General features: G+C 40.3%; 1 protein-coding gene across 8 annotated transcripts in view; it reads right to left on the reverse strand.

Moving 5' to 3' along the window:
- magi2a (membrane associated guanylate kinase, WW and PDZ domain containing 2a) overlaps positions 1 to 24,961 on the reverse strand; it is a 244,159-nt gene that overhangs the window by 47,918 nt on the left and 171,280 nt on the right. For all 8 annotated transcript variants that reach the window (XM_042220472.1, XM_005923552.3, XM_042220471.1 and 5 more), the window contains exons 7-9: positions 5,999 to 6,056; positions 4,712 to 4,833; positions 1,663 to 1,845 (exon numbers count right to left, since the gene is read on the reverse strand). In XM_042220472.1, the coding sequence (XP_042076406.1) occupies positions 1,663 to 1,845; positions 4,712 to 4,833; positions 5,999 to 6,056 (363 nt within the window). The remainder of the gene's footprint in view (positions 1 to 1,662; positions 1,846 to 4,711; positions 4,834 to 5,998; positions 6,057 to 24,961) is intronic.

The following is a 24,961-nucleotide window of genomic DNA, read 5'->3' on the forward strand; positions in this document are numbered from 1 at the left end:
CCCCCCCCCCAAAACACTTGGCTTGGATCCAGAAAACAGAATTACAACACAATTATTAAACCTCAGTTTCTTTTTAAAATACAATAGCTTTAGACTTGAATGAATAACATAAACACTGAAGGACAAACAAAGGATGTCTGAAAAGATTTGGGGACCCTATTTGGAAGTCTGTAGGGGATGTGGATCTAATCGAAAGTCAACTGGATTAGTGGTTTGTTGTGAACCATGCAGTTTTCTATTTATTTATTTTGTAACTTAAAGGAGAGGGCTTGTGTGAACTTGAACACTGCCATTGCTCCACTTGTCCTCTGTCTTCAGGTGAACACTTTTTTGAGGATGTGGATTTTCATGTGCTGAACGGGAGGAGCAGGTTGTTTTGTTTTTGCATTTGATTAGTTCTAGAAGTAAAACTGCCCTTTCTTAAAAGGTACGCACGTTTGTGTTTTTTTGTTGTTGAGTAACTGGGTCCATCCCTTGTCTTCCACTAGTCCTTATCATGGTCCTTGTGAGTGGGGCTCTAGCCTATCCCAGCTACCACAGGGCGAGTAGTGGTGTCCACCAGACAGTAACCATTTGCACTCACATTCACAGCTAAGGGAAATTTATAATCACAAATTGGCCAAACCCCACTAACTGCATCTCTTTGGGAGGAAGCCAGAGTACCTGGAGAGAACTCACGCAAACATGGGCAGAACATGCAAACTCCACACAGAAAGCCTCGGCCAGATGGTGAAGTCTAACTCAGGGGGAGCAATGCTAACCACTGCGCTGCCCGAGTAACCGGGTCATAATATTATATTTAATGACATGCATACATATCTCTATCTATAAAACTCAAACCAAAACAGTGTAAATGGATATAAAGCATCAGGTGTGAATGTGAGTTTGAATGGTTGTATGTCCCTCTCTGCTAGCCCTGCAATAGCCTGGTGACCTATCTGTGGCATACCCTGCCTCTCGCCCTGTGACAGCTGGGATGGGCTTCAGTGTGTCTTGTGACCCTGAATCAAATAAGTGGAAGAATATGAAAGGATGGCACTGACATGCAAGAAGCAAAAACTGCAGCCGACTGGGGTAGAGCTCCTTTTACTGGCAGTATAATTCTGTATCATTCATAATGTCAGGTTTTTGAAGCTGGCATGCAATTAGCTGCGTTCCCTTTGAAATATCATTACAAGCACAAAGTTCTATATAACAAAAAAACTCAAGGGGAGCTCAGGTAAGTACTGCTGTGAAATAGATACTATACTGTGTGCTGCTTTAATGAGCTTTTATTTGACTTTGTTTAGGCTGCACTCTGAAAGAAAGGCTGACCTCATTTCTTTCACTGCATGCTGATATATAGAATAGATACTGCAAGCAGAAAGGCCACATATAATTGCTCTTCTCTGCAACAATCTGTGAGCGCGATCGTGTGCAAATGCATGCCAGCCATGAGAAATGCCATTATTTTAAATTTGCAAGGATAACTTATCTACGTGACCTTCAGCTTCTAGTTTATTGAGCAGAGATCATCGTTCGGTGTCTGTGTGTGAATACGGCTATGGATTACGTACTTAACACTGCCTCAAGAGAGCTCCTGGTTAGCTACAGGTAAAGAAAAGTGATTCAGTGAAAATAGCCTCTCTCTCAGTTTGTGTGTCAGTCACGCCTGAAGCTTACCTGTAGCCATCTTTGCATCTGCTGCGGCGGGCCCATCGGGGATAACGCTTTTGACCTGGAGGAATTCATCGGGCTCATCCCCTCCAATGATAGTGAAGCCAAAACCCATGTTGCTCTTTTGGAGTGATGTGGACAAGAAACTGCCTTTCAGCTGGGTGGGGTCCCGCGTGAACAGCGGCTTCTCTACAAAAGGATAAAAACAAGCAAATTAAATAAAATGTCTTTCCCTACAAGTTTTATTGCAATCACTAAAAGGCCCTAAAAGCTGGTGCAGGGGCTGCGCTCACAGGGTGGGGGGCAAGGGCAAAGCTTATTCAATAAGATACGGGTGTAGCCACAGGAAAACTGGAAGGGTATGACCACAGTAGCAAAACAGCACACTCGGACAAAGGCGGTGTTGAAAGATGCAGGTGTGGGTCAAACGTTTTGCCTCCCGTGCAGGGCACCAATGCAATCCAAGTCCCTCTTGGCACACCTAAAATACACTAAACTGACATTCTGTCCTCGCCTCCCATGCTGGGACACAGTGGGCAGAAGAGGTGCAGACAGCCACAGTGGTGCAGTTTCTTCAGTTCCATCCCAAATTTGCAAAGAAAGCAGCAAAATTCAGCAAATGCCATGCTGCCAATCAGGGATCAGTTCCAGGAGAAGATGCTCAGGGAGGTTAGGGAAGAACTGGGAGATTTCTGAAGGAGGAAGAGCTGGGAAATTTTCTGATGGAGGAGCGCCTGGAGTCGGAATGAGAGGATCTCTGCCAACAAGCTTAGTCACACTTAACCAAGTCCCTGATCTTTTTGACTCGGAAAAGAGACATGGCTAGCGTGCAACTTTGCATCCTTTGTAAGCAGTCACTGGTCCAGACTAAGCGATGCCCCTCTGTACCTGCTCTTCCCAGGTGATAGGGCAGGTGACAGGGCATGGTCACTGCACAAAAACTACCTCAAGGGAACAAGCTTGCCTGCCAGTTACCATGCTTACATTGCGTCAAACAAGCGAAGAGTCAGCCTCCTGTGCATCTTTCTTGGCCTACTTACTGACAAAGTGCCACAGGGAGTAGGGGCTACAGACTGGCTGCTCTAGCACTACAGCGCAGGCGGATGTGTGAAGGGGCTGCTGTTTCTGCCTGTGATTGGGGCACATATTCATCCGCCGAGTCAGAACACGCCGGAGCGGGGAGACATCGGCGGAGGAGGATTTGGTATACGAAGCAGTCCTGCAGCCCAGAGCTGGCGAGCGGGAGAGGTCGCTGAGGCTATGGCAGCGCTCGGGCACCGGGCCGACCTGGACGTGGGGGGATCTGGGGAGGGTGGCACAGGGGCTGGCATCCTCCACTGGTGTCAAAGTTTGAAGGGAAAAGAAGGAGGAGAAGGAAGGAGGAGGCAGAAGTGGGTAGAGAGGAGGAAAAAGAGCCTCACTGGACTGAACAAAAGAAACAGGCTCTTCACTCAGAGTCGCGACTAACAACATTACTACAGAAACAAACCTCCACTTCTCGGATCCAGACAGTTTTTTCTAGCAGTACACATCCTACTGTAACAAACTGATAGAGAGCAGAATCAGGTAACCAGTCATTAAACAAAACAGTGAATCACCCTGAAACCCACATGTTCTCTTTGGAAGACGTCTGTTTATATGGCAATAAGTATTATTAGTCTGACCAAAATGCATTCCACCCACTGTTTTAATGAGGCATAGGTGTGAACTGACTGATATATCCTACCGTCAATCACTATAAAAATAATCTTTATGAGTAAAGCCTTTGGGGAAAAAAATTACCATAGTATTTATTTTTTGGTAACATGCATGTTTTTTCTTACTTTTTCTTTCAAACAGCTTTTTACTCGTACATGCAGCTTTCCTGATTATATGACCTTGTGTGTATCTCTAAGGCCATGGCCATATAAAATTGCATCAGTGCGTAAATAGTTTGCTACATCTATTCAAATAATTTTATGTTGTTTGAAAGTGTTAGTGATTGCAGCGCTGTTGGACATAATATTCAAGGATGAGGGGCTTAACACCTTGTTACGTTGCCACCCTGCTTCATTTTCAAGCCTAGAAATTCATATCTGGGAAATTAACATCTTAGTTTTCTGATACAGGATGTGATACATAAGATCAGTCTTAAGGTCAGTGTATACTAAAACATAATCTGCTTTATTATTATCTGTATTTATCTATTTGGGAGGATAATTCACAAATTAAACTCCACATTGTTTTTAACAAGACTTAAATATATCCATCGAGACTATAAACTCATCAAAAAAATTCTTTACCGAGTTCATAGGGTCAATTCCTTATAGACTTTTTTAAATTAGACTGGTTATACAACCAGAAGGAGTCGCCCCTTCTCAGACCCTGAGTTTTATGTATTTTATGTGTCCAGCACACATGAATTTTCACTTACTGACAGGTGTTTTAAGCCTGTCATTGTCAGTTATATTTACATTTACACAAAGATTGTTCTGATTAGATAAATTACTGTTTATATATTAGCTTTATATATTGCCTGAAAAGTCTGCTCCAGTCTCCAAGGGGTGCTCTAAGAGGGTATCTGGCTTTCACAGAGCTCTGATCTGAACATGGTGGACTTAGTCTGGGATTGCATTAACAGAATCAACTTAAAAACTCAACCCCAAAACTTTGTTGTTAAAGATGCTTTGAACAACACCTGCAAAGGACTCCAAAAATTAACACGCAAGTGGACCTAGAAGAATTAGGGCTCAAATACTGAATTTATTTTATTTCATGTTGTTTATCATTAGTTTGACAATTAGAATGAATCACATTCATTAAAGCACCTTCCCAGCATTTGCATGTGTAATTGAAGGTATTAAGAGAATTTTCCTGCATCTGCTTTTATAATTAAAGCTCCTGAGAGGCTTTCTGAAGCACAATAATAAACACAGAATGGAGTTTTTTAACAGATATCTTTATAAATGTTCCTTAATTATAGTGCAATATTAATCTGTTAATACACAAGTAATTAATAAATGGATATATATATACCCTACTAATAATTTCCCATAAAGCCAAAGGCCGTTCTTACCTCTGTAGATGGTGGGAAGGGGCAGTGAGGACAGGCCCTGGCTTTGCATCTGCTGCTGCTGCTGGAGTCTCCTTTTAGCTTCCAGGACTGGGTTCTCAAACTGGGTCCTTCTATTTATATGACTGAGATGATAACACCAGAAAAAAAAGAGAGGAGATTTTAGATCTCACACTACACCAGCACACCTATCTCAGCCCCTTCTTGGAAAAGATCAGATCTAACAAACGTAGCACTACAGCAGCCATAACTATGATGATTAATTGAATGGCCAGTTCCCAGATTATGTAACAGCCGCAGAACAGTTCTGCTGAGTAAAAAAGAACAAACGATTGATTTCTTCCATAATTCAACTCGTCTTGTAACCAGAATTATGTGAATCAGTGACTGGGAGTAACCCTGCACATGGAACAGCGATTTCCTTTAATGTCCTACGTTGATCTTAATTTAGTATGTACAGGGGGGGAGATAGTCACTGACTAGAAATGCTGTAATTTGCCAGTGTGAAATAATTAGTCATCATTAGATACTTCTCTCCATATTTAAGACTACACACACACACACACACACACACACACACACACACACACACACCCACACACACACACTACACACACACACACACAGACACACACGCACACACACACACACACACACACACACACACACACACACACACACACACACACCAACATTCTCTCCTCTCCTTATCTTTTAATGAACACCCCAGTATCACAGTCCTAATTACAAAACAGCTTAACTTTATTTTTATATAGTTATATAATTTCAAGGTCTTGCAGCTTCTTTAATGATATTTACATGATGACAAAGGGAGACACAAAGAGCATCTCGAGAGGGATGCGCAGTATATAAGGCAGAGTGTATTCAAGTGTCACTCTGCAGGTTTTTTAAAGCAAACTCAAGCCAAATGAATTCCCCCTGCCAGTCTAAAAATAGAGCAGCATCACAGTGCCCCAGAGTGGAAAGCATCCAGCCACAAAAAATAAGAAAAAAAAGGCACCCCTGAAACAGAGAGGGGACGTGCAGTTCAATACAGAGGACAGGCCACTGCAGCAGTTCCTCTGTAGCATTCAGATGCACGATCAGGGCTACAGATAAGCACATAAACTTGCAAACAAACAGTGAGCCGTCAGCAAGCAGACATTAAGAGTAACTCTTTTCTGGCTACATCGCCAGTTTGCTCCTAATAAATATGATTAATGCGACACCAGCGGGTGATGCTGAAAATCAAAAGCAAGTCATTATGTATTAAAGATGTACTGAACTTACTCGACATAGTAGCTGCCGTAAATGGGGTCATCGATTTTCTCCCAGCCGTACGGAAGCTCTGTTAAAAAAACAACAACAACAACAAAAAGAACAGAAGCGATAATGAAGGACTTGTTTATTCAGTGAACTTGCATCAGCATGTTGATGTTGCATGAAAAAATGTCCGTGGCAGATTAAGTTTACAGTGCCATTTTACTGTTTGGTAATCGTCAGTGATTTGATGGTACATTAGCATGATAACTGGAAGGATTATTTCTCATCTATATTTTGGAAATTTCATCTTTTATAAAAAAAAAAAAAACTTATGGCAATAAGACACAAGATTAAAATCTAGCTATGTTTCCTTTGCAACTTGTCACATTGACGTGCATCAAATGCAAACTTCTTTCAGAAAAAAGTTGTAAAACTGCACCAAACGCTGTTAGATCTAGTGGCTGAATTTAAATCGGTAAAATATTTATGTCCTGCATCTTCACCAGGCTGTAAATATACTTTAAAAATATGGGAACATTTTCCATAAATTAACAGAATAAAACTAGAATGAGCACAAACTGTCAGAGTATTATATCTCAACATGTTAGTGAAGTTTTACTCTCATTTCACCTCCAAATGTCACGAGTTAGGGACTGGCTTAAGTTCCCAATAATAAACAGTACATCACAGATATTGTAAATGTCATATCAAACAATACAACACTTGTGATAAGCATCTAAATGACATATTAATTAAAGAGCAAACTCTTGGTGTAAGCAATGCAGCCAGCACAGAACTAATAAAAAACTGCAGTTCCATGAGTGGCCACTTGAGGCTGGCACAACAATTGACTGACATTTATATGACACGTGCATATGGAAGCACAAGTATTCCCAGATGAGACGGAACTCATGGAGGAAGATTTCTGCAGCAGTTTGGAGAAGATTACAAATGGACAAAAGCGCCATAACGGCGAGCTTAAACGATTGTGGCTGCTTGACGATGTCATCATCAGCGTGCGAAGCGACCAATGCAGGGAGGATAAATGTGCCATAAAGTTGTAACTTTCCCAAGGGCTCAGAAGGTAGGGGAGGCCCGGTTGACATAAATATCCAACGAGCATCTCTGGATTACATGGCAGGCATACTTGCTGCGTTCATACTGTAATATATATATGTGTGATATATGTAGAAGCTGCTCCATTAGAAATGATTGTTGAATCATGAATTCTATAAACAGATTAGCTCGTCAGTCTGAGGACCTGTTGTTAATGGGCTTCTCTGTTTTCTTCCATGCTTGCAGACATTACAGCTGTCTTTCTGTTAATGTAGCCTGGTAAGCTTGACTAAATGTGTCCATTCCCCAACCTCTAACTGCAGTTGCTGTCCATGGTGCTAATCAAACGTGGGGATGATGCTATTGATATTATTGATTGCTGCTGTATGATAGGGCAGCACAGTGGTGCGGTGGTTAGCACTGTTGCCTCGCAGCAGTCTCTCTGTATGGAGTTTGCATGTTCCCCCCAGGTCAGCAGGACTTTGCTCTACTACTCTGGTGGTACTTCCGCTTCCCCTCAGAGTCCAAAGATATGCATGGGGTTAAGCTAATGGACGATTTTAAACCGCCCGTAGGTGTGAATTTGAGTGTGAATGGTTGCTTTTTTCTATGTGTTAGCCTGTGGCCCGTCCAGTATGAAAGCAGGCAAGGGCCCAAGAAATACCTGCCTCAGTGCCTATAACAGAGCCTGTATGCCTGTGTAAAAGACAGAAACGTGTTTAAGTCAGGTATAATGAAATACCTTTGGTCTCCATAGATAATATTCCTGTATTTCCCTTCCTGTTATTATTATGGTGTACTGGAGCTTTGTGGTAATATGTGTTAATTTACAGCCCAGTTTAAGTGAAGGAGATTCCAGCATTTTATTAGTCCGTTACTTAATCTAATTAGCAGATATGTATGTCTGTGTGATGAAACTTCGCAGTCTACAGATGAACCTGGATAGCCAAGCTTGCTTGATAATTAAGAACTCCATCATCTCAGGGTGGCACATGGCTCGATCAAGACCATTAAGATAAAGTCAAAGCATCAAAATGTAAGTTCACAAACCAGGTGGCGTAAGTCACTGTAGCGCTGTTCATATTTTATATACAGTCTATACATAAAACACAGACTATGAGTTAACAGCACATAAAATATATGCAAATATATTTAATGATATGTATTCTGGGATGATATTTGCAGGAAGCTAATTTCAACTTAACCTAAAATGTATCTCCATTTCTAAAAAAAAACAACCCAAATCACCTGAACTCTCAAACTGCCACAGAGGCCAAAACAACAGATGTGAGTCATGCCCACTAAACCCTCCACAGAACAACATTAGATGGATTTACCACAGAAAAACCTAATTAAATGAGAACATTATGAGTTAACGAGCAAAATTAAATTGAAACGCTACGATTTGGAGGACCTCGTTGCGCTGACAAACGAAAACCTTCATCTAACACTTCTAAATGAAAAGTATAATGTGTATAACTTTTTATAACGAGAGGAAATCCATGCAATACATGTTGGGGAATATCACTCAAAGCAACAAATGTAACCTCACAGGAAAGAACAATCTGAAAATCCCCTTTGTGATTAATCTTCTAGAATTGATAAATGATCCATAAATGTCAAAACAAGATTTTGGCAATGCCTAAAAAAGGCAGTTGTAACAGCTGGCATTGACTACCTGGTCAGACTGAGAGCTTTACTTTTTTACACAAAGTGGTGTATAACTTTTGAACAGAGTGAGTGCACATTGGCCTCTTTCTATACGTGAGATGTGCTGCAGAACACGCTGCAGTGATCAAAGGAGATCTTCCTTCCAGCTCTGACAGTTATCAGTCATACCGGACAGGACTTTGAAAGTTTTGCCCCGTCTCCTCTTTTCTATACCCACAGCTCACTTGCAGAACACATCTCTTAAAAAATGCCTAGAAGGAGTTCCCCCCTTTGCTTTCCAGGATACGAGCAATTAGCATTTAAAACATATTCCCACATGTAGACTGCAGAATTTTAGCATAATATTGTAATCATTCAAAACCAGCTTGGGTACTCACTGTTAGAGGCTCGTACTGAAATAGAATCTAAGCTGAATCTAGCGTGGAGCTCAGGGACAGTGTGTTCCGGTCCTGCTTGGCTTAGATTCAGACCAGCTTTGATTAGTGACAATGCAAAGTTAATCAGGATGAGAGCAGAGATAACAGCAGAGAAAATGCTTCCTAATCAGAAAGGGAGGCAACCAGAGGGAGAACTAAAGCACTTCAGGCTCTCCTGGACTTTGCAGCTTGTTGTAGGCACGACTGCAGCTTGTGACAAAGACACATAAACAGGGATTCACCAAAGATATGATACAATCTATGGTCACTCTGTTCAGTGTGTTAAATATCACCCCTTGACCTAGTTAGCAGACTCGATTGAGTGCATACTGCTCCTCTGTAGCAGACAGCACTATTGCACCAATGCTAAGGAGTGCACGTGCCATATGCCTCTCTGTACCCATGCCCCCATCTCCTCCAAACAAATGATTAAAGTTTTATAAGATGCACTATTTTTTCCTGCACACACACACACACACACACACACACACACACACACACACACACACGCACACACACACGCACACACACACACACACGGTTGTGAGTGATACAGCAGTGCTGTGAGCAGGTTGACAGCCCATGGGAATACCTTCTGTGAACAGCAACATTTCTTAGAGTTAATGTTTTTGTTTTTTTAACTAGACCTTTGCTAAGTTCTACACACCTGTATACAAAGTACATACAAATTATATTACTTACTTTACACTCATATTCAGAGGTATAACCCCTTCAGTTATTTTCCATATGCACACACACACACACACACACACACACACACACACACACACACACACACACAAATAAAGGAGATCAAAGGACTCAGTCATGCATCCCAGCACTCTTCTAATGAAAAGCTTTTCTATTAAAACGTCCACAGAATATTTACAGAAACAAAAACAGTCCCTGGCTTCAATAACGAGAAGAAGACAAATTGATTCTCTGTTAAGGCTAGTTTGAGTTTATTAAAACTTGGCTCTTATTTTTATTCTTTTGACTGTCATTTCTGACAACGGTTCTCAAACACTAAAATCTGGCAACACAGCAACATAGCACTAAAGTCTGAGGGTAAAAATACACAAGTAGTAAAATAATGGAGTCACTGGAAACGAGATAGCTACAAAGCACAGAAAATATAAATAGAAAGTAAATATCTCCTAAAGTAATATTTTACCCAAACTATGAAAGTGACAAATCAAATGTTTAAACAGTTTAACCCTGTAAAGCCTGAACTACAAAATAATTGCCAGAAAATGCAATTTTTTTTATTGAACCTTCTGAGAAACTTAAAAAAAAAAGAAATATTATTTTATATACATTTGTATATTTTTGCTACATTTGCTACATTAATTTATTAATTTACATGAATTCTTTTTTTCAGGAAAGAAAAATCCCAGTAATGACGTAAAGGTCTCAAAAAACCTCACAATAACATAAAAAAAATTGAGAAACACTTAGCAATAAAGGGATAAGAAAAAATTTGCACTATTTGAATCTGATGCCGTTTTTTACCGCTGTTGAGAAAAACCACTAAAAGGTTACTGTGGAATATTTAGCGGTGAGGAAATTTCATGACTTGTTGGAATTCACTGAACTCCAGAGAGCGACCCATTCTTTCACAAACGTTTGTAGAAGCAGTCTGCAGGACTAGCTGCTTGATTTTATACACCTGTGGAAGTGATTCACCTGAATTCAATGATTTGGACGGCTGAGTGAATACTTTTGGCACTATAGTGTACCACTCAGCACTGATGGTGCCTTTCTAGATGTGCAAGCTGCTAGACGTCGGGGCGGAGGCTTTTTAACTGAGCGCAGATAACGAGCTAAATGGTCCTTTTCCTCTTTATTGCTGTCCATGTTTTCCAGAAAGAATTTTAAATTTTGATTTGTCTGACCATGGAGCAGTTTTCCACTTTGCCTCCATCCCCTCTAAACGAGCTTTGGCTCAGAGAAGATGGTGGATCATATGGTGGATCATATGGTGCTCTCATATGGCTTCTTCTCTGCATGGCAGAGATTTAACCTGCATTTGTGGAAGGCATGGTTAACTGTCTTCACAGACAGTGATTTCTGGAAGTAGTCCTGAGCCCATGTAGCAATAAAATCATGCAGAATAATGCAGTGCCACTGAGGGACAGATGAAAACAGGCATCCAACATTGATTTTCTGTCAAACCCTTGGACACAGATTTCTCTAGAGTCTTGAATCTCGAGTCTTTTGATGAAATTATGTACTGTATATTATGAGATATTCAAACTCTTCACAATTTTCTCTTGAGGAACATTTTTCTGAATTTGTAGATACAGCTTTTTGCTGATCGGTGAACCTCTGCCTCTAAGATCCTTCTTTTGCACCCAGTCATGTTGCCAATTATTGTAATCAGCTGCAAAAGATTTCTTTAGCTTTTTCTTTTTAGTGCCAAGTAACCAACTAGTGAGGCATTCAAAATAACCAAATTTATTATTAAACTTCTACATTTTCTCAGTTTAAAAATGTGACATGTTTTCTGTGTTTTATTGTGAATAAAATATTGAGAGTTGCAAATCAATGTGTTCAGTTTTTATTTTAGATTTTGCACAACTTCCCGACTTTTTTTTGGAATTGGGGTTGTAGATTGTCTAAACTAACTGTTGATGACAAATGTTTATATCTCTCTGATTCCCTGATTCCTCATGTTTCTTGCTGATAAGACTTCCTTGCAGCAAAATCATTTTACTCCCAAATCAATTCAAGGGAACGGATTCATGTGTTTCCAATGATAGTTATTTACCTCCTCTCTTAGCGAATAAACCTTATGAAACAGAGGAAGTCAGTTTGCAGACTTAAACACTTTTCTTTACTGTTTTAATGTCTTTGCTAGCTGCTACTTGTGATTACTGGCTATAATTCAGCATTACTTACATAGTCTTTGTTTAATGTGTTCATGTGGTATTATGGCCTCAGTGCCTTACATGCTTTACACAAATGCGCCCACACTGCAGTGCTGTTTTTGTTACTGTGCAGCATGATGATAAATGCTGAACTTAGGAGGATTGTCTCTTTGCTCGCTTTCTTTTGTCTGGCTCCACTGAGTGTAGTCTATAACCTCTTTGTCAGCAGCCTGCAATGAAGCACTCACTCCTAGGGACAAGTTGGGAGAATGTGCGAATGTGTGTGTGTGTGTGTGTGTGTGTGTGTGTGTGTGTGTGTGTGTGTGTGTGTGTGTATGCAATATAAAACCAATGCTTCTTATCAGTGGAAGGAAATGTCAAGCCAGTGTAGAATTTTCAGGTAGGAGCTCTTATTATGAAGCCCTGAAGCGAGGGGAAAAATGTTTACGACTGCTAGTCATGCCACCACATTCATCCTGCAGTCACAGGTGGAGGGCCTCTTACTACCAGCAGGAGGTATCCTGGCATCTTCCCATATTTTCTGCCACTATTATGCTCCATAATCTCTCTTTCTCTTTCCTCTTTCTCTCGCTTTCGTCCTTCCAAAAGTATCCTTTTATCTTACATTACCTTACCACATGCAGTCTCGCCAAAACTTTTTGAAGTCAGGTTTCACGCTCACAAGTGTACTTTTTATTCTACTTTTTCCAATTTGGTCTTACGAAGAAGGTGGCGAACCACACAGCCCTCAAACACCGCAGGGATTCACCAGGACCTTGTTTCTTGCCCCCCCCCCCCATTCTTTCATTTTTCCACCTTTTGAAAAGCAAACAAGGTGAACTGAATCATTTTCAGTGCCCTGAGCCTTTTGTAGTCACCAAAAATTAAAGTTCTGTCTTACCGGATAGTGCACTGCACAGGGCTTCATCTATCATGTCACCTTTGAATGCAGCCCACTCGAGGGCTCAGGCTCAGGCTCGATCACTGAACCTACTGGGAGAAACTTCTCTCAGCTGATTAATGTACGTTTCTACTGATCAACACTGGCACAAAGTCCACTAACTGACAGAAGGTATAAAAAACACATTTGAGAACACAAAATCAGCTCTATAATTCAATGAAATACACAATATATAAAGATCTAACAAGAAATAAATGGACCGTTGTTGTCGCAAAAGCTTAGACTTACCTACTGCAGATTGCATTCTTTGTAAGTAGCAGCCCAGCATCAATTCTCTAAACTTCAAATTTAAGCTGAAAAGTGTATGAAAGGCCACGGACGACAAAGAAGCTGTTTCAATACTACAATACCGGCTTAATTATTTCAGCTTCTTTTTGAATTGCCACCTGGTCTGTATTCAGAGGCACATTCCCTGCAGCTCTGTGAAAGCTTTTAATACTTTTATTTTTATCCATCACAATAAGACAACTAGATCATCCAAGACACTTTTTACATAAGGGAGGCATCTGATTAAGGCCAAGTTTATTCTTAAACATAACAGTGAACCCATATATATATATATAGTCAGACCAAGAAGAAGTCTGAAACAACTGGTAATAGATCCTTAAATTACAGGCAGAAGTCACAAATGTGCAAACGTGTGAAGAGACAATTAACTTTATGTCCAGTGACTGAAGTGACTTCTAATATTAGGTTTAACTGCACAACTGAGCCTGAAACCCATCACCAACTGTCAGCTAAAAAAGCAACAGGTAACTGTATTAGGTATGAGGTTCAACTGCTTAATGCTTAATGAAAACATCTAAAAAGCCAATCACACGCTGTTTTAAAGACAGACACACATAAAATACTTATTTAAATCAATCAGATAATTTTCTCAGGGAGGTCAGGGATGAGTCCCTGCCCCAAGTGGAGGAGTTTAAGTATCTTGGGGTTTGTTCACAAGTGACGGGAGAAGGGAATGTGAGACTGACAGACGGTGCTGTGGCCGCAGAAGCTCTCAATTTACTGGTTGATCTACGTGCCTACAGTAGTGACTGAAAGAACGAGATCGCGGATACAAGCGGCAGAAATTAGCTTCCTCCGAAGGGTGAGGTGTTCCGGGCATGTCACACCTGGAGGAGGCCCCGGGGCAGACCCAGGACACGCCGGAGAGATTAAATCTCTCGGCTGGCCTGGGAATGCCTTGGTCCCCCGCCCGGACAAGCTGCAGGAGGTGGCCGGGGAGAGGGAGGTCTGCCCTGGCCCCGGATAAGCGGTAGAGGGATGATGGATAGAAATAATTTTCTCCTTAAAGCATTTTATAGATACAAAGAAACGACTTATCTGCATATTGCTTTATTTTAAGATAAAATAACCTTTTTTTTAAAGATAAAGAGGCCTTGTACATTTTCACATCCTAACTGTAGCTGTAAAAAAAATACTTTCTTTTTTCAACACTTTTTATTGTATCTTTCATTCAATACTAAAGCCAACGTTCAAGGCTTTTTGTCAACTGTGTTTGCAGTGGAGCTCAACAAACAACCTCACATTAATAAAGGTGTCAGTCAATAAATTGGCCTCTTAGCAGGACACATGAAATTTGGTTGCCGAGCTACAGAGTAAAAGCAAAGTACTCATCAGCCAGCTGTTTGCACAGCTATTCTCTTCCAATATTTAAAACCTCAATAAATAATCAGCATCTTGTTTTTTTTAAAATGCATTTTTAACAGTGAGGCTAACCTGGTTGATAAAAGCATTTCCTGTGACTATTTCACAATAAAAGCAAAAAGCAACTTGTAAAGCCTATAAAGAAGTGTAAAAAAAGAAAAATATGATAACTTATTGAACCTTTTTAAGCCTTTACCTGGCATCTGTCTACTGCAACTTGACTTGACTTGACTTGCAACAAAAACTCTGCCTGTCTGGTAAAAATCCCACTGTAGACATCAGCTACTGCAGAAAGAAGAACCACATTGTGCACACATTTAAAGCCAGCATGTCTCGGCAGATGAAATAAGGTATTAGCACTATTTGTTTTTGTCGCAGGGACAGAACTTGCTGCCCACTTGCTCAGTTGAACATTAATATACTAGACTACCTGTGAATTCAACGCCCACTTTGTTCAAAATGATAAATAGTGGTGTTTGCAGAAAAACTGAGCCATTTATTTTAAGATTATCCACGGCCCACTGTGAAGCTCAGCAGAAATTTGCAGTACTAAAAGCCTGAATGGAAAAATCAGGAACATTTAACACTCAAACATTAGTATGTAATGAACCGTGTCTATGTAAATGTATATATCTAAGCGAAGGTCTTCCTGCTCTCTTCAAGTCTTTTTCTTCATAACGCTGCCATCATTATTTCTCTCAGGAACCACCAAACAACAAAGAGCTAAACCTACTTGGTTGTGACTGAAACTGAATATTTTCAGAAGACCTGAAAGTGATGATGAACTCAGTCTCAATATTTTCTCAGTCAGTCTAACCTATAATTCATGAACTCGGCTGCCTCTCCAATCAGCACTTAAAAAAATACTCTACAGTTTTGTGCTGATAATGACTATCCTGTCTGTCATAATCAAAACCGCAATCAAAGGGGGCCTGTGCGCTTTGAGAGCTGCTCACCGGCCCCGTCGGATGATTTCTGAGACTTTCTGGGCTTGTTGATGGTCAAACAAGACGTAGCAGAAAAAGCCTCACCTGCAAGACAAGTGCAGTTTACCATTTTCTGTCACACTAGAGCAGAAGAACAGAAGGCATTTAAAAAAAAGGAGGCTGGAAAAGTGGGGGTTGCTAACTTATTCTTCCTTGATCAGGAAGTGTAGGAATATCACACCAAGGAATATAACAATGAGTCGACAAAGAGAGGGAAGATAAAAACTGTTAATATGGTGGTAAACTGAAAAAGGCGAAAATTGTTATTCCATCTGGAGTAATCTACATTTGGTGACATGCTCTCCCCTTCTGTTTGGAAGGGAAGAAACCAGACCCTCCAGTACGGAAAACAACAAGCATCGATGATAGTAGATATGAAAAATATTAACAAAGACAGGGACGTGCTGTCTGTCAGAGGGGCACACAGAAGCAGAAAAATCGAAATCCTAGTTATTATGTGGGAGCACGCTTTCTTCAGGTGAAGTAATAAAAAGGCTTTTTTTTGTCTGTCCTTGAACAGTGGGGTACACTTTCCTTTGGACACAAAATCATGGGCAAAGGACTAAGGTGGAGGTGGGTTACAAAGCGGCTTGCGGAGGCACAGCCTGTACGGGAAGGTATCAGCTGGGTCATCCCCTGATGCGGTCGAGATCAGATTTTATAACCCAATGTACTGTAATTGTGGGCTAATGCTAGGTTCAATAAGTCAAAAATGTATTTAAACAATGTAAGTTTAAATGATTTTAGCAAAAACTGTCATGCAAATGTTTTATAGGGAAAGAAAATAACTGTGCGTTCTACAGGACTTTATTTCTTTAACAAAAAAATCTAACTGAAATGCGTCAGTGTCTGTGCTTTGGAAGTTAGATCTGTGGTTTTCAAATGTTAAATGCTTAAGAAACACCAAAGGATAAGCTAAAATTTTAATGCAACAAACATGTTAGCAGTTCTTCTTATCAGTATACTAAAAGACAAAATCATTTTAGATACCCCATTTGCAGCTTTTTAACTTTGCATGACTTTTTCTTAAATTTTGCAATAAGCTCCACTACAAGAGAAATCACCTGCATCAACTCATCAGACACACTGACACGGTCCAGAAAAAGCTCCTGCTTCCTGTGCTCCTGACAGAAAGGATGCTTGGTTTCTAAATGTGTCCTCAGCTTGCTTGGCACCATGTTAGCATTAGCTAACTCCTCTTGACATGATGCACTTGGGCTGAGGGGCTGTTGACATCCTAGCTCCAGCTGAGACCATAAGACCGATCTACTGACAAATCGCCCCCTCCTTTTTTCTTTAGTCGGTGCGTCACACTGGTGGATAGTTGTGCTTTGCTCCACACAAGTAAGTGATCTGCTGCTCCCATCACAAATTTTATGAATCTTCTTGCTATCAGTCATAAACTTCAAGTCCAGCAACTACACTGCCTTTCATGGAGTGTTTAAATTTTGGCGGCTCTTTACTATCAGTGCAGCAAACTTGTAGTTCAGCATGTGCATATGTTTCTGTGACTACATGGCCAACAAGCTATGGCTCCCGGGGGACAACTGCACAAGCTGAGTCATTCTAACAGCTGTCAGTTAATCATACGGCTGAATCTGCTTACAGTGATTTAAAACCACACAGGCTGTGACAGGGTTTGATACACAGTGATGTGCTCGTGATTTACTGCTGTATTTGTCACATGCGGGTCCAACAGATATAAACCACACATATTTTTTTCCTACTGGGCAAAGATTGTTTACTTAGTCTTTCAGAAGATGATTAATAAACCAATACATCTGCGCCGTGACAGGAAAAGTCAAAGCAACAGCCGTGGCTTTGACAGCAAATCAGTTAATTGTGTCACTTGCTGGCAGCAGTGTTTTCCTCTGTTGTATATTTCTCCATTTCAATGAGCTGCCATTTTTTCCACAGCTTGTTTTCCTTTTAAATGCACCTGCGTGGCGTGGAAACCCTCCTTTCCTTTGCTCTACTTCAGTGCCTCACTGGTCTCTTAACTCAAAGCAAGCAGACAACAGTTAAGCAGTAGAATAAAAGTGAGGAAAAAAAGCAGAATTCACAAGCTTGTACCTTATCAGGGCATTCCAGTGACAGGAGGAGATGTACTGAAGTGTGACCTGGCACTTATCCCCTCCTCTGTTGTCTCCAAAGTTCGGGTTTATTTGGATAAACTCTTTGGGAAAAACAATTACAGCTGCATGCAGCTGCAAACAGACAAGCGCACGCTTTCTCCTTTTTATTTTTTGTTTCTAGCGTTACCCTCCGAAGCACTCTTTTTTCATCCTGCTGGGGTCAGAGAAAAATTTGTGAAATCCTTTTGTTAGGTGTTAAACAAGGTAATTATGTAGAGTATAGTGTTTCGTTATAGCCTCCAGGATGCTGTGAATAACATAAAATAATGTATTAGGGTAGACTATGTTCCCATATGGAAAAGATATATATAAATCTTATAAAGTTTTTATCTGTCTTGTATGAAACTTGTATGAAAAGCATACAAGAGCGAAAACACATATAAGATCCCTTGAAAAATTATATAATGAAACTTGTATGTTTTGTATACTTACTAAAAAAATATATGAAAGTAATGAGAAAGTGGCCACTTTCATGAGTAAATCATATATGTTTTTACTATTTCTTTTCCATATGGGTTTAGTCTGCGAGTCCATATAGATGAATGAAAACATAAAATTGAAATATCAGCAAATTATAGGATTCAGCTTAAGTGTAATCAGGAGTTTCAATTTTTTTGGAAGAAAACAAACTGAATACTAAAAATCCTCAAGTGTCTCCTTATCATGTCCATTTTCTTTTTTCTTTTTTTTAAATGCAAGTACACATACCTCTGTAAACAAGTTTGTATAAACTAACTGATATAAAAATGCTTAATTTTAGGTCAAATGATCCACTCAGACATTTATTAGGCACACCTTGCTACTGTAGCCGTTACACTTTCATGTTTATGAAACCAGGTTGAGATGATCTGAGCTTTGTGACATGAATGCAGCCATCAGACGATGGGTACACGGCAGTCACAGAGGGATGCACTTGGTCAGCAATACTCAGGTAGGCTGTGGCATTAAAATGATACTCAGGTGGTACTAAGGGGCTCAAAGTGTACCAAAAGAAATATCCAGAACATCATAAGGCAGGATGGATCCATGTTTTTATGCTGATTATAAAAAAATTCTGATCCTACCTACCAAATGCTACAGCACAAATCAAGACCCCCTGGTGAGCAAGTGCAAATTGTAGTCTCAGTTTCCTACTCTTAGTTGAAAGGAGTGCCATCCGGTGAGGTTGTCTGCTGCTGTAGCCCATCTGCTTCAAGACCGGATGTGCTGTACACTTCTACATACGTTTATTGTCATGAGACATAATTTGAGTTACCGTAGCCTTCCTATCAGCTTGAAGGATTCTCCTCTGATCTCTGGCACACAACAAGGCATTTTCACCCAGAGAACTGCTGCACTGGATATTTTCTCTTTGTCAGACTTAGAGATATCTAAAAATATCTGAGAATGCCTCAGCAGGTGAGCAGTTTCTGAAATACTCAGACCAACTATTCTTACTCATTCTGATGGCTGGTCTGACCTTCGCAGGTCTTGACCATTTCTTCATGACTAAATGCAACAAGTTGCTGCTGTGTGATTGGCTGTATGGATATTTGCCCAGATAAGCATCTGACTGGTTCCTAATCTGACACTGATATCTAAGTACAGAAGAACATAACAAACACAGACCTGAATCAGCAGAATTATGTACTGTTCTTTTTTTTAAAAGTCACAGACAAAGCACTTTAAAGTGAGCTTACTTGACAACTAAATCACGGGTGTCACTCTTATTTTGCCTCATAGACCACAGAAAATGTGCCACCACTGCATAACAACCCATACAAATTATATCCTTCTTTTAACATAATAAAGTGCAAGTACACTCGGAAAGCTTTAAACTTTAATGAACCATCCATTTCCGATACAGATGATGAACAGCCAAAGATGTGTTAAGAAAAATAAGCGCAACTGTGAGTCTACTGTCATTACAAAGAAATGCTACTTTTGTAAATCAAAGAAACCCATTGGCGTGGTATGGTAGGCCATGGGTAATGAAAAAAAAACCATTAATAACTTTGCAGCACAGTGCTTTCCACCATAAATCATAGTGGAAAGTCCAAAAACAATGCCGGTCTTCCCTGTAGTTTTCACACTTTGCAAAGACATCCACCTCGATCTCAAGTATTAAAATCGGCTCTGAATATTTGAATTAAAAAGGAAAATGGAGTTTAAAAAGTCTATAAATTAATCTTTCTCTCAGCTCTTTACCCTCTTTTTGGCTCTCAGAAACCAAACCCAACAGTTCCTTTTGAAGAAGTAAATCTTTTATAGAACGCACACAAATATAGCTCCACTTTAAAAAAAGGCTCAGTATTTTCCTATCATAGCCGGGCAGTGTAGTTTGCAGCAAACATTACTCAAACAAAAGTAAATAATGCATTGGATCGTTGCTGTGGAGTAGTACACATTTAATGCACTACTGACTATTCTGGGCAGCAGAATTATGTGGGTCATATTCTGCTACTTCCTGAACTTCAATACCCGTGTGGAGGGATATAACGGTGTGACCTTTTGATTGTTAGTATCCTTTAATAACTTTGGGCACCAGGGAAGCTCTGTGGCACAGTCTTAGGTTCATTTTGCTTTTTGTCTCATTTTTTCAAAAGAAAATAAATAATAATGCTTAAAGGTATCCTTAAAATCATCATAAATCAACATAAATTACCTTAATGCAGTATTGTATATATCATCTAGGTTTATTTTTGCTAATTTAAAAAAAGTGCAGTGCTGGTATTCACACTGGTATTCACACAATGACATTTAATTCAGAAGCTGCATGTCACACAAACACCTGCCACACAGTCTTCCTTGCATCCAATCTCCAGGCCTCAGGCATGCTCTGCTGGGGATGTTCTCAAAATACACCCATCAATCATGCTGTCGACATCTACGCCTGCCATCCCCAACCCCTCCGACTCTGCTCCCGACTGCTGCAGAAAGGCTCAAGGTGAAGGAGGGCGCTGCGTTTCGCCATCTATAATAACTCACCTGTAGAAGTGCACACACACTCACTGCAGGGTGAGTGTGTCTTCACATTCACAAACAACACCCTGCACCCCACAAAAATCACAAAATCGATCTACAAAGTCCCGCTGAGCTGGCTAAATTGACATCACAGCGAAAGGAGAGATGGCATTTCCCAGGCTGGAGTAGCGCTGTCCCATCTGGACAGAAGTGATGAAGTATCGGAGGGACACACAAATACATGCACTGGATGGCGGTTTTTTTTTTTTTTTTTTTTTTAAACTGCAGATGTGAGAAAAGCAAAGAAAAACGAGTAAAACGCTGGTCCTGCTAGTTCCCCTGGAGAGAGCACAAGAAGGAAGTGTGAGCCCAAAGCTAGCCTGTGAGACACGATAATAACTTTGTGTGTTTGGCCGTGAAGCTCCTCACATGACCAGAATGTAATTACTTGTCTGCGTTTGCTGCCCTCTGTATGCACGAGCCCCGTCTTTTGGGATTCACAGAGGCAAAAGACAAGAGGCGCTGTAATACGATTAAGCACGATCAGAGTAATAATCCCTCCCTGCAATTTATGCGTCTATTCATACACTACGTTATACTGTATGTAGTATAACTTCCCCTGATATATAGCATATCTTCTCCAGATAGGACAAACTGACAGCTAATTAAACATGAAGAAACAGTGAGAACAAACTGCTTTTAGTTTACTTATCGGGGGAATTCTCTTTCTCTTTACCTGTGAAGGCAAATAAAAGGGAGAAAACCAGCTGAATAAGTAAAGAGGTGAGACAAGAGTATGGCCCATTCAGTTTATTTTTTTCCAGGCCAACAAATATTTGGCAGGATAGAAAAAAAAAAACACAACCAGGCAATTTTAAGTGAGAGAGTGGGAATAAAAGCAAAGAGGGAGGTTCTGTAAAAAGCCTGTCCTAGTTTATTTTTTTTAAACCAAAACAAAAAAGAAGAGGCACGAGGACACGAGGGAGAGAGGATGATATAGAGGATATAGAGGTAGAGAGTGGAGGTGAGAAAAAAATATAGGCAGAAAGAGTGAGGGAGAAATATAGAGCGAGTTATGTAACTACAAGGCGCCTGTGATGTCAGCTGCTCTGTCTTCACTGAAGCTGACGCTCCTTTGAACATGCAGGAATGAGCACCCTAACCCGAGCACACATTTCTGCGCATATTTTGACAGAATCTGGTTGTATGCGTTGCAACTGACTTTAAACATGAGAGGGAACAAGTTGTCTTCACCAGAGGTGAAAACATTTACTCACATATGGCTGTTAGGTACAGCGCTGAGGTTCTAAACAGTCAGTTGGGGTTTTTTAAATCTCTATTTCACCTCATTTTAGGAGGGAAACTGTAGATTTTAACAGCATAACATCTGTCTGACAGCTGCAGTTACCAGCTGCTTTTAAGATGAAAGGCTTTACGTCCAAAACACTTAAAATATCATGCATTATACTAAGATTAAACACGTCACTAGTACTTAAAGCAAATTGTGAATTGTGTATTTCAGTATGTATGACCTATGCAGGCAGCTTTCGTATTCCTTAGTCTTGTGTTGACGTAAGAGATTCGGCTCGTCTGTGAGCAAAGAAAATTCTCCCTCCACAGAATGAAACCTACCTCAGAGCCGTGTAACATAGGCATGGTCACAGTGGCTTTGTCGATCACTTAATCACTTTATTTTATATACATTTATTTTAAAAAAAATTTCATATTCACACTTTTCCAAGTACACAAGTCCCTCTGACTAAGGTTGGTGATTATCTCACAGGATTAGGCGATAACAAGCTCGATCATCTGGCTCCTTATTTCTTGCCTTGTTAGCCTTTTGTTTAATCACAACTGCTAGATAACAGTTGACTTAGAGAAATGATACCACCAGATATGAAAATAATTTGTAACAAAGCAAAGCTTTCCTCCTTAAGTATACTCTGGTGACAGTACAATTCTCCTATCAAATTTGTAATAAAGACCCTTAAGTATTGCGGTTTAAGTCCAGTGTATAAGCACTTCTTCCATGTGTGCTCTTCACTTTCACTCCTCTCCTCTACACTCAAAGTCTGACTTAATACTGTACTCCTCTTCCTCCTTCTCTCTCCCTGTTGTCTCGTCACACCTCAGAGACTCCACCCCGCGATCCTGTTAGTGCTTATCAGAGCATGGCTCGGGTTCAAACATGGACACGCACACGCCCACACCTTTCCCCCAATCAATACCGAATTTACAGAGGCAGCTTTTCTCTCCTAACTGAGCTCAGCTCTCAGGGGTGGCTGGTGTCACCAGGCTGTGGAAGTTTGGCTGAACTACATACATCTCGTATGGCTGCTGACACAGAAACACACTTTGAGTTACTAAAACCTACAAAGCAGAGCAAAGTGCACACCACCGTATTATCTTCCCTGGAGGATCTTTAAGTCTTGGATCGTCAAAAGAAATATATCTGAAAGCTAAATAAATACAGAGGTCAACAGCTTAATTATGGAATTAACAAATCCCCGAACACAAAGTCAAATGAACCAAAAGCTGTGTGAGGCTGAGATGTTGATGCAGTGAGATGGCTAAAAAGATCCCAGAATTAAATAAGGTTCTTTAAGTCGAGGTTTAACCCACATAACAACGTGCGCTTGCAGTTAACACCGTAACAAAATCAGAAATCTCTTTCAGGAAATTCAATATTCCAAACTATAAGGAAATTTGCCCATTTTGACCCACTGAGGTGCAGCATTCAGCTATAACTTATTACTGAGCTCAACAATTCTCCTGTGTTTTCCACTTGAGAATTGAGCAGTCACAAAGTTCAATGACTACAGCTATAAAAAAAAAAAACTAACTAATTTAAATTTGGCTGTTGCATCCCTCAAGATTGTATCCCTGATGAGCCACACTGTTTTCCCAGGACTCCATTAAATGTGAATTTCAATATGGGAAAGAGGAAGAAGTTGCAAAGACTTAGCTTTGGGGAGGAAGGTGATGGTGAGAAAAAAATCTACTTATATTCAATATCATGTGTACTGGCGATGATGACACAGAAACCACAATTTATGCTTCGTTGACCGTCCTTAAACTTCAAGAAGTTAAAATAAACTGAGACCCGTTTCTCATGACCAGAGATCCTAAACATTAAAGCTGCGTTATTTCAACACAGAAGCCGTTTGATCTCTAAACCTTTAAGGCGCATAGTGAACCTGCAGATAAGTGCTGAAGGTGCACAAGGAGAAAACCTTGAAGGAGATAACAGCTATATTTCAAACAGGTGCGTTTTTTACCTTTTTTTTTTCTTTTTTTTTTTTACAGGTGCAGTCACTGAACTTTTTCATTCGGCTGATCCCGACTTGAAGCCACTGTTATCAACTGCTATACAGTTGACTCTCTTGCCTGACTTTGATTCGCACCGCTGGGACTAACTAAGTGGATGAGACGCCCCGAGAAGATCAGCAGCGATCCTTGCAAATATCAGCACATCTCCTCATGTGGTGTGTCCTTGGTAGATAAATAGGATTGGAAGTCTTGGAGATGAAAGCACAATCACATTTGGACTAATTCCTCACAGGCGCCTTTGTCTTTGTTTCTGTGTCATTTCATCATCTTGGAGATCATTCTCCCTTTAATGTCTGAAGATTTAGAGAGAAAGGGGAGTTTCAGTGACTACATGGGGGTTCTTTTGAATAAGAGGCAATTTTTTTGGAAGGTTAAAACAGGCTATGAGTCCCCATGTTTAATGCTACCAAACCGCAAATACAAATATTTCTATTTTCACTTAAAACATGCCGGAATCCTTCATCATCTTATGTACTTTATGTAGGATGTAGATTTTATTTAACTTCATGGTACACACCAGGGAATATTTAATGTGTAGTTGATTGAAAAACAATAACCATGCAGCTCTGCGAGGCTGTAGTTATGCAGTTATGAAAATGAAAACATGTTGAGCAGGAAGTAGTTGTAGACAAAACAGTGCAAGCTGGTATGAATATCATTCATTTTCTAGTTTTTTAAGGAATCTGACTGGTGTTAGGTCAAGAGCTGTGAAAATTAGATTTCTGATCAGGTGTTTGTGCGAGATGAAAGGTCAGAGTCACTGGAATTCATTTGTAGGTGGAGAGGAGGCAGTAGTGTCTGTATTGAATTTCTAGGGCTGTGCAGGAATATTGCACCATTTGAGTATTTGTTCAGCTAATTTTTAAATGATGGACTTGAGTAGAATCTCGGCTTGGGCGACCTTAAGGTATATTTTATTCCAGGTAACTTAATTATGCAACGTAAGTATAGTCAAAAACACAGCAGGAGAGG

This window comes from Haplochromis burtoni, unplaced genomic scaffold (genome assembly GCF_018398535.1).
Source record: "Haplochromis burtoni strain Fernald_Lab_line unplaced genomic scaffold, NCSU_Asbu1 Contig_49, whole genome shotgun sequence".
NCBI classification, from domain to species: Eukaryota; Metazoa; Chordata; class Actinopteri; order Cichliformes; family Cichlidae; genus Haplochromis; species Haplochromis burtoni.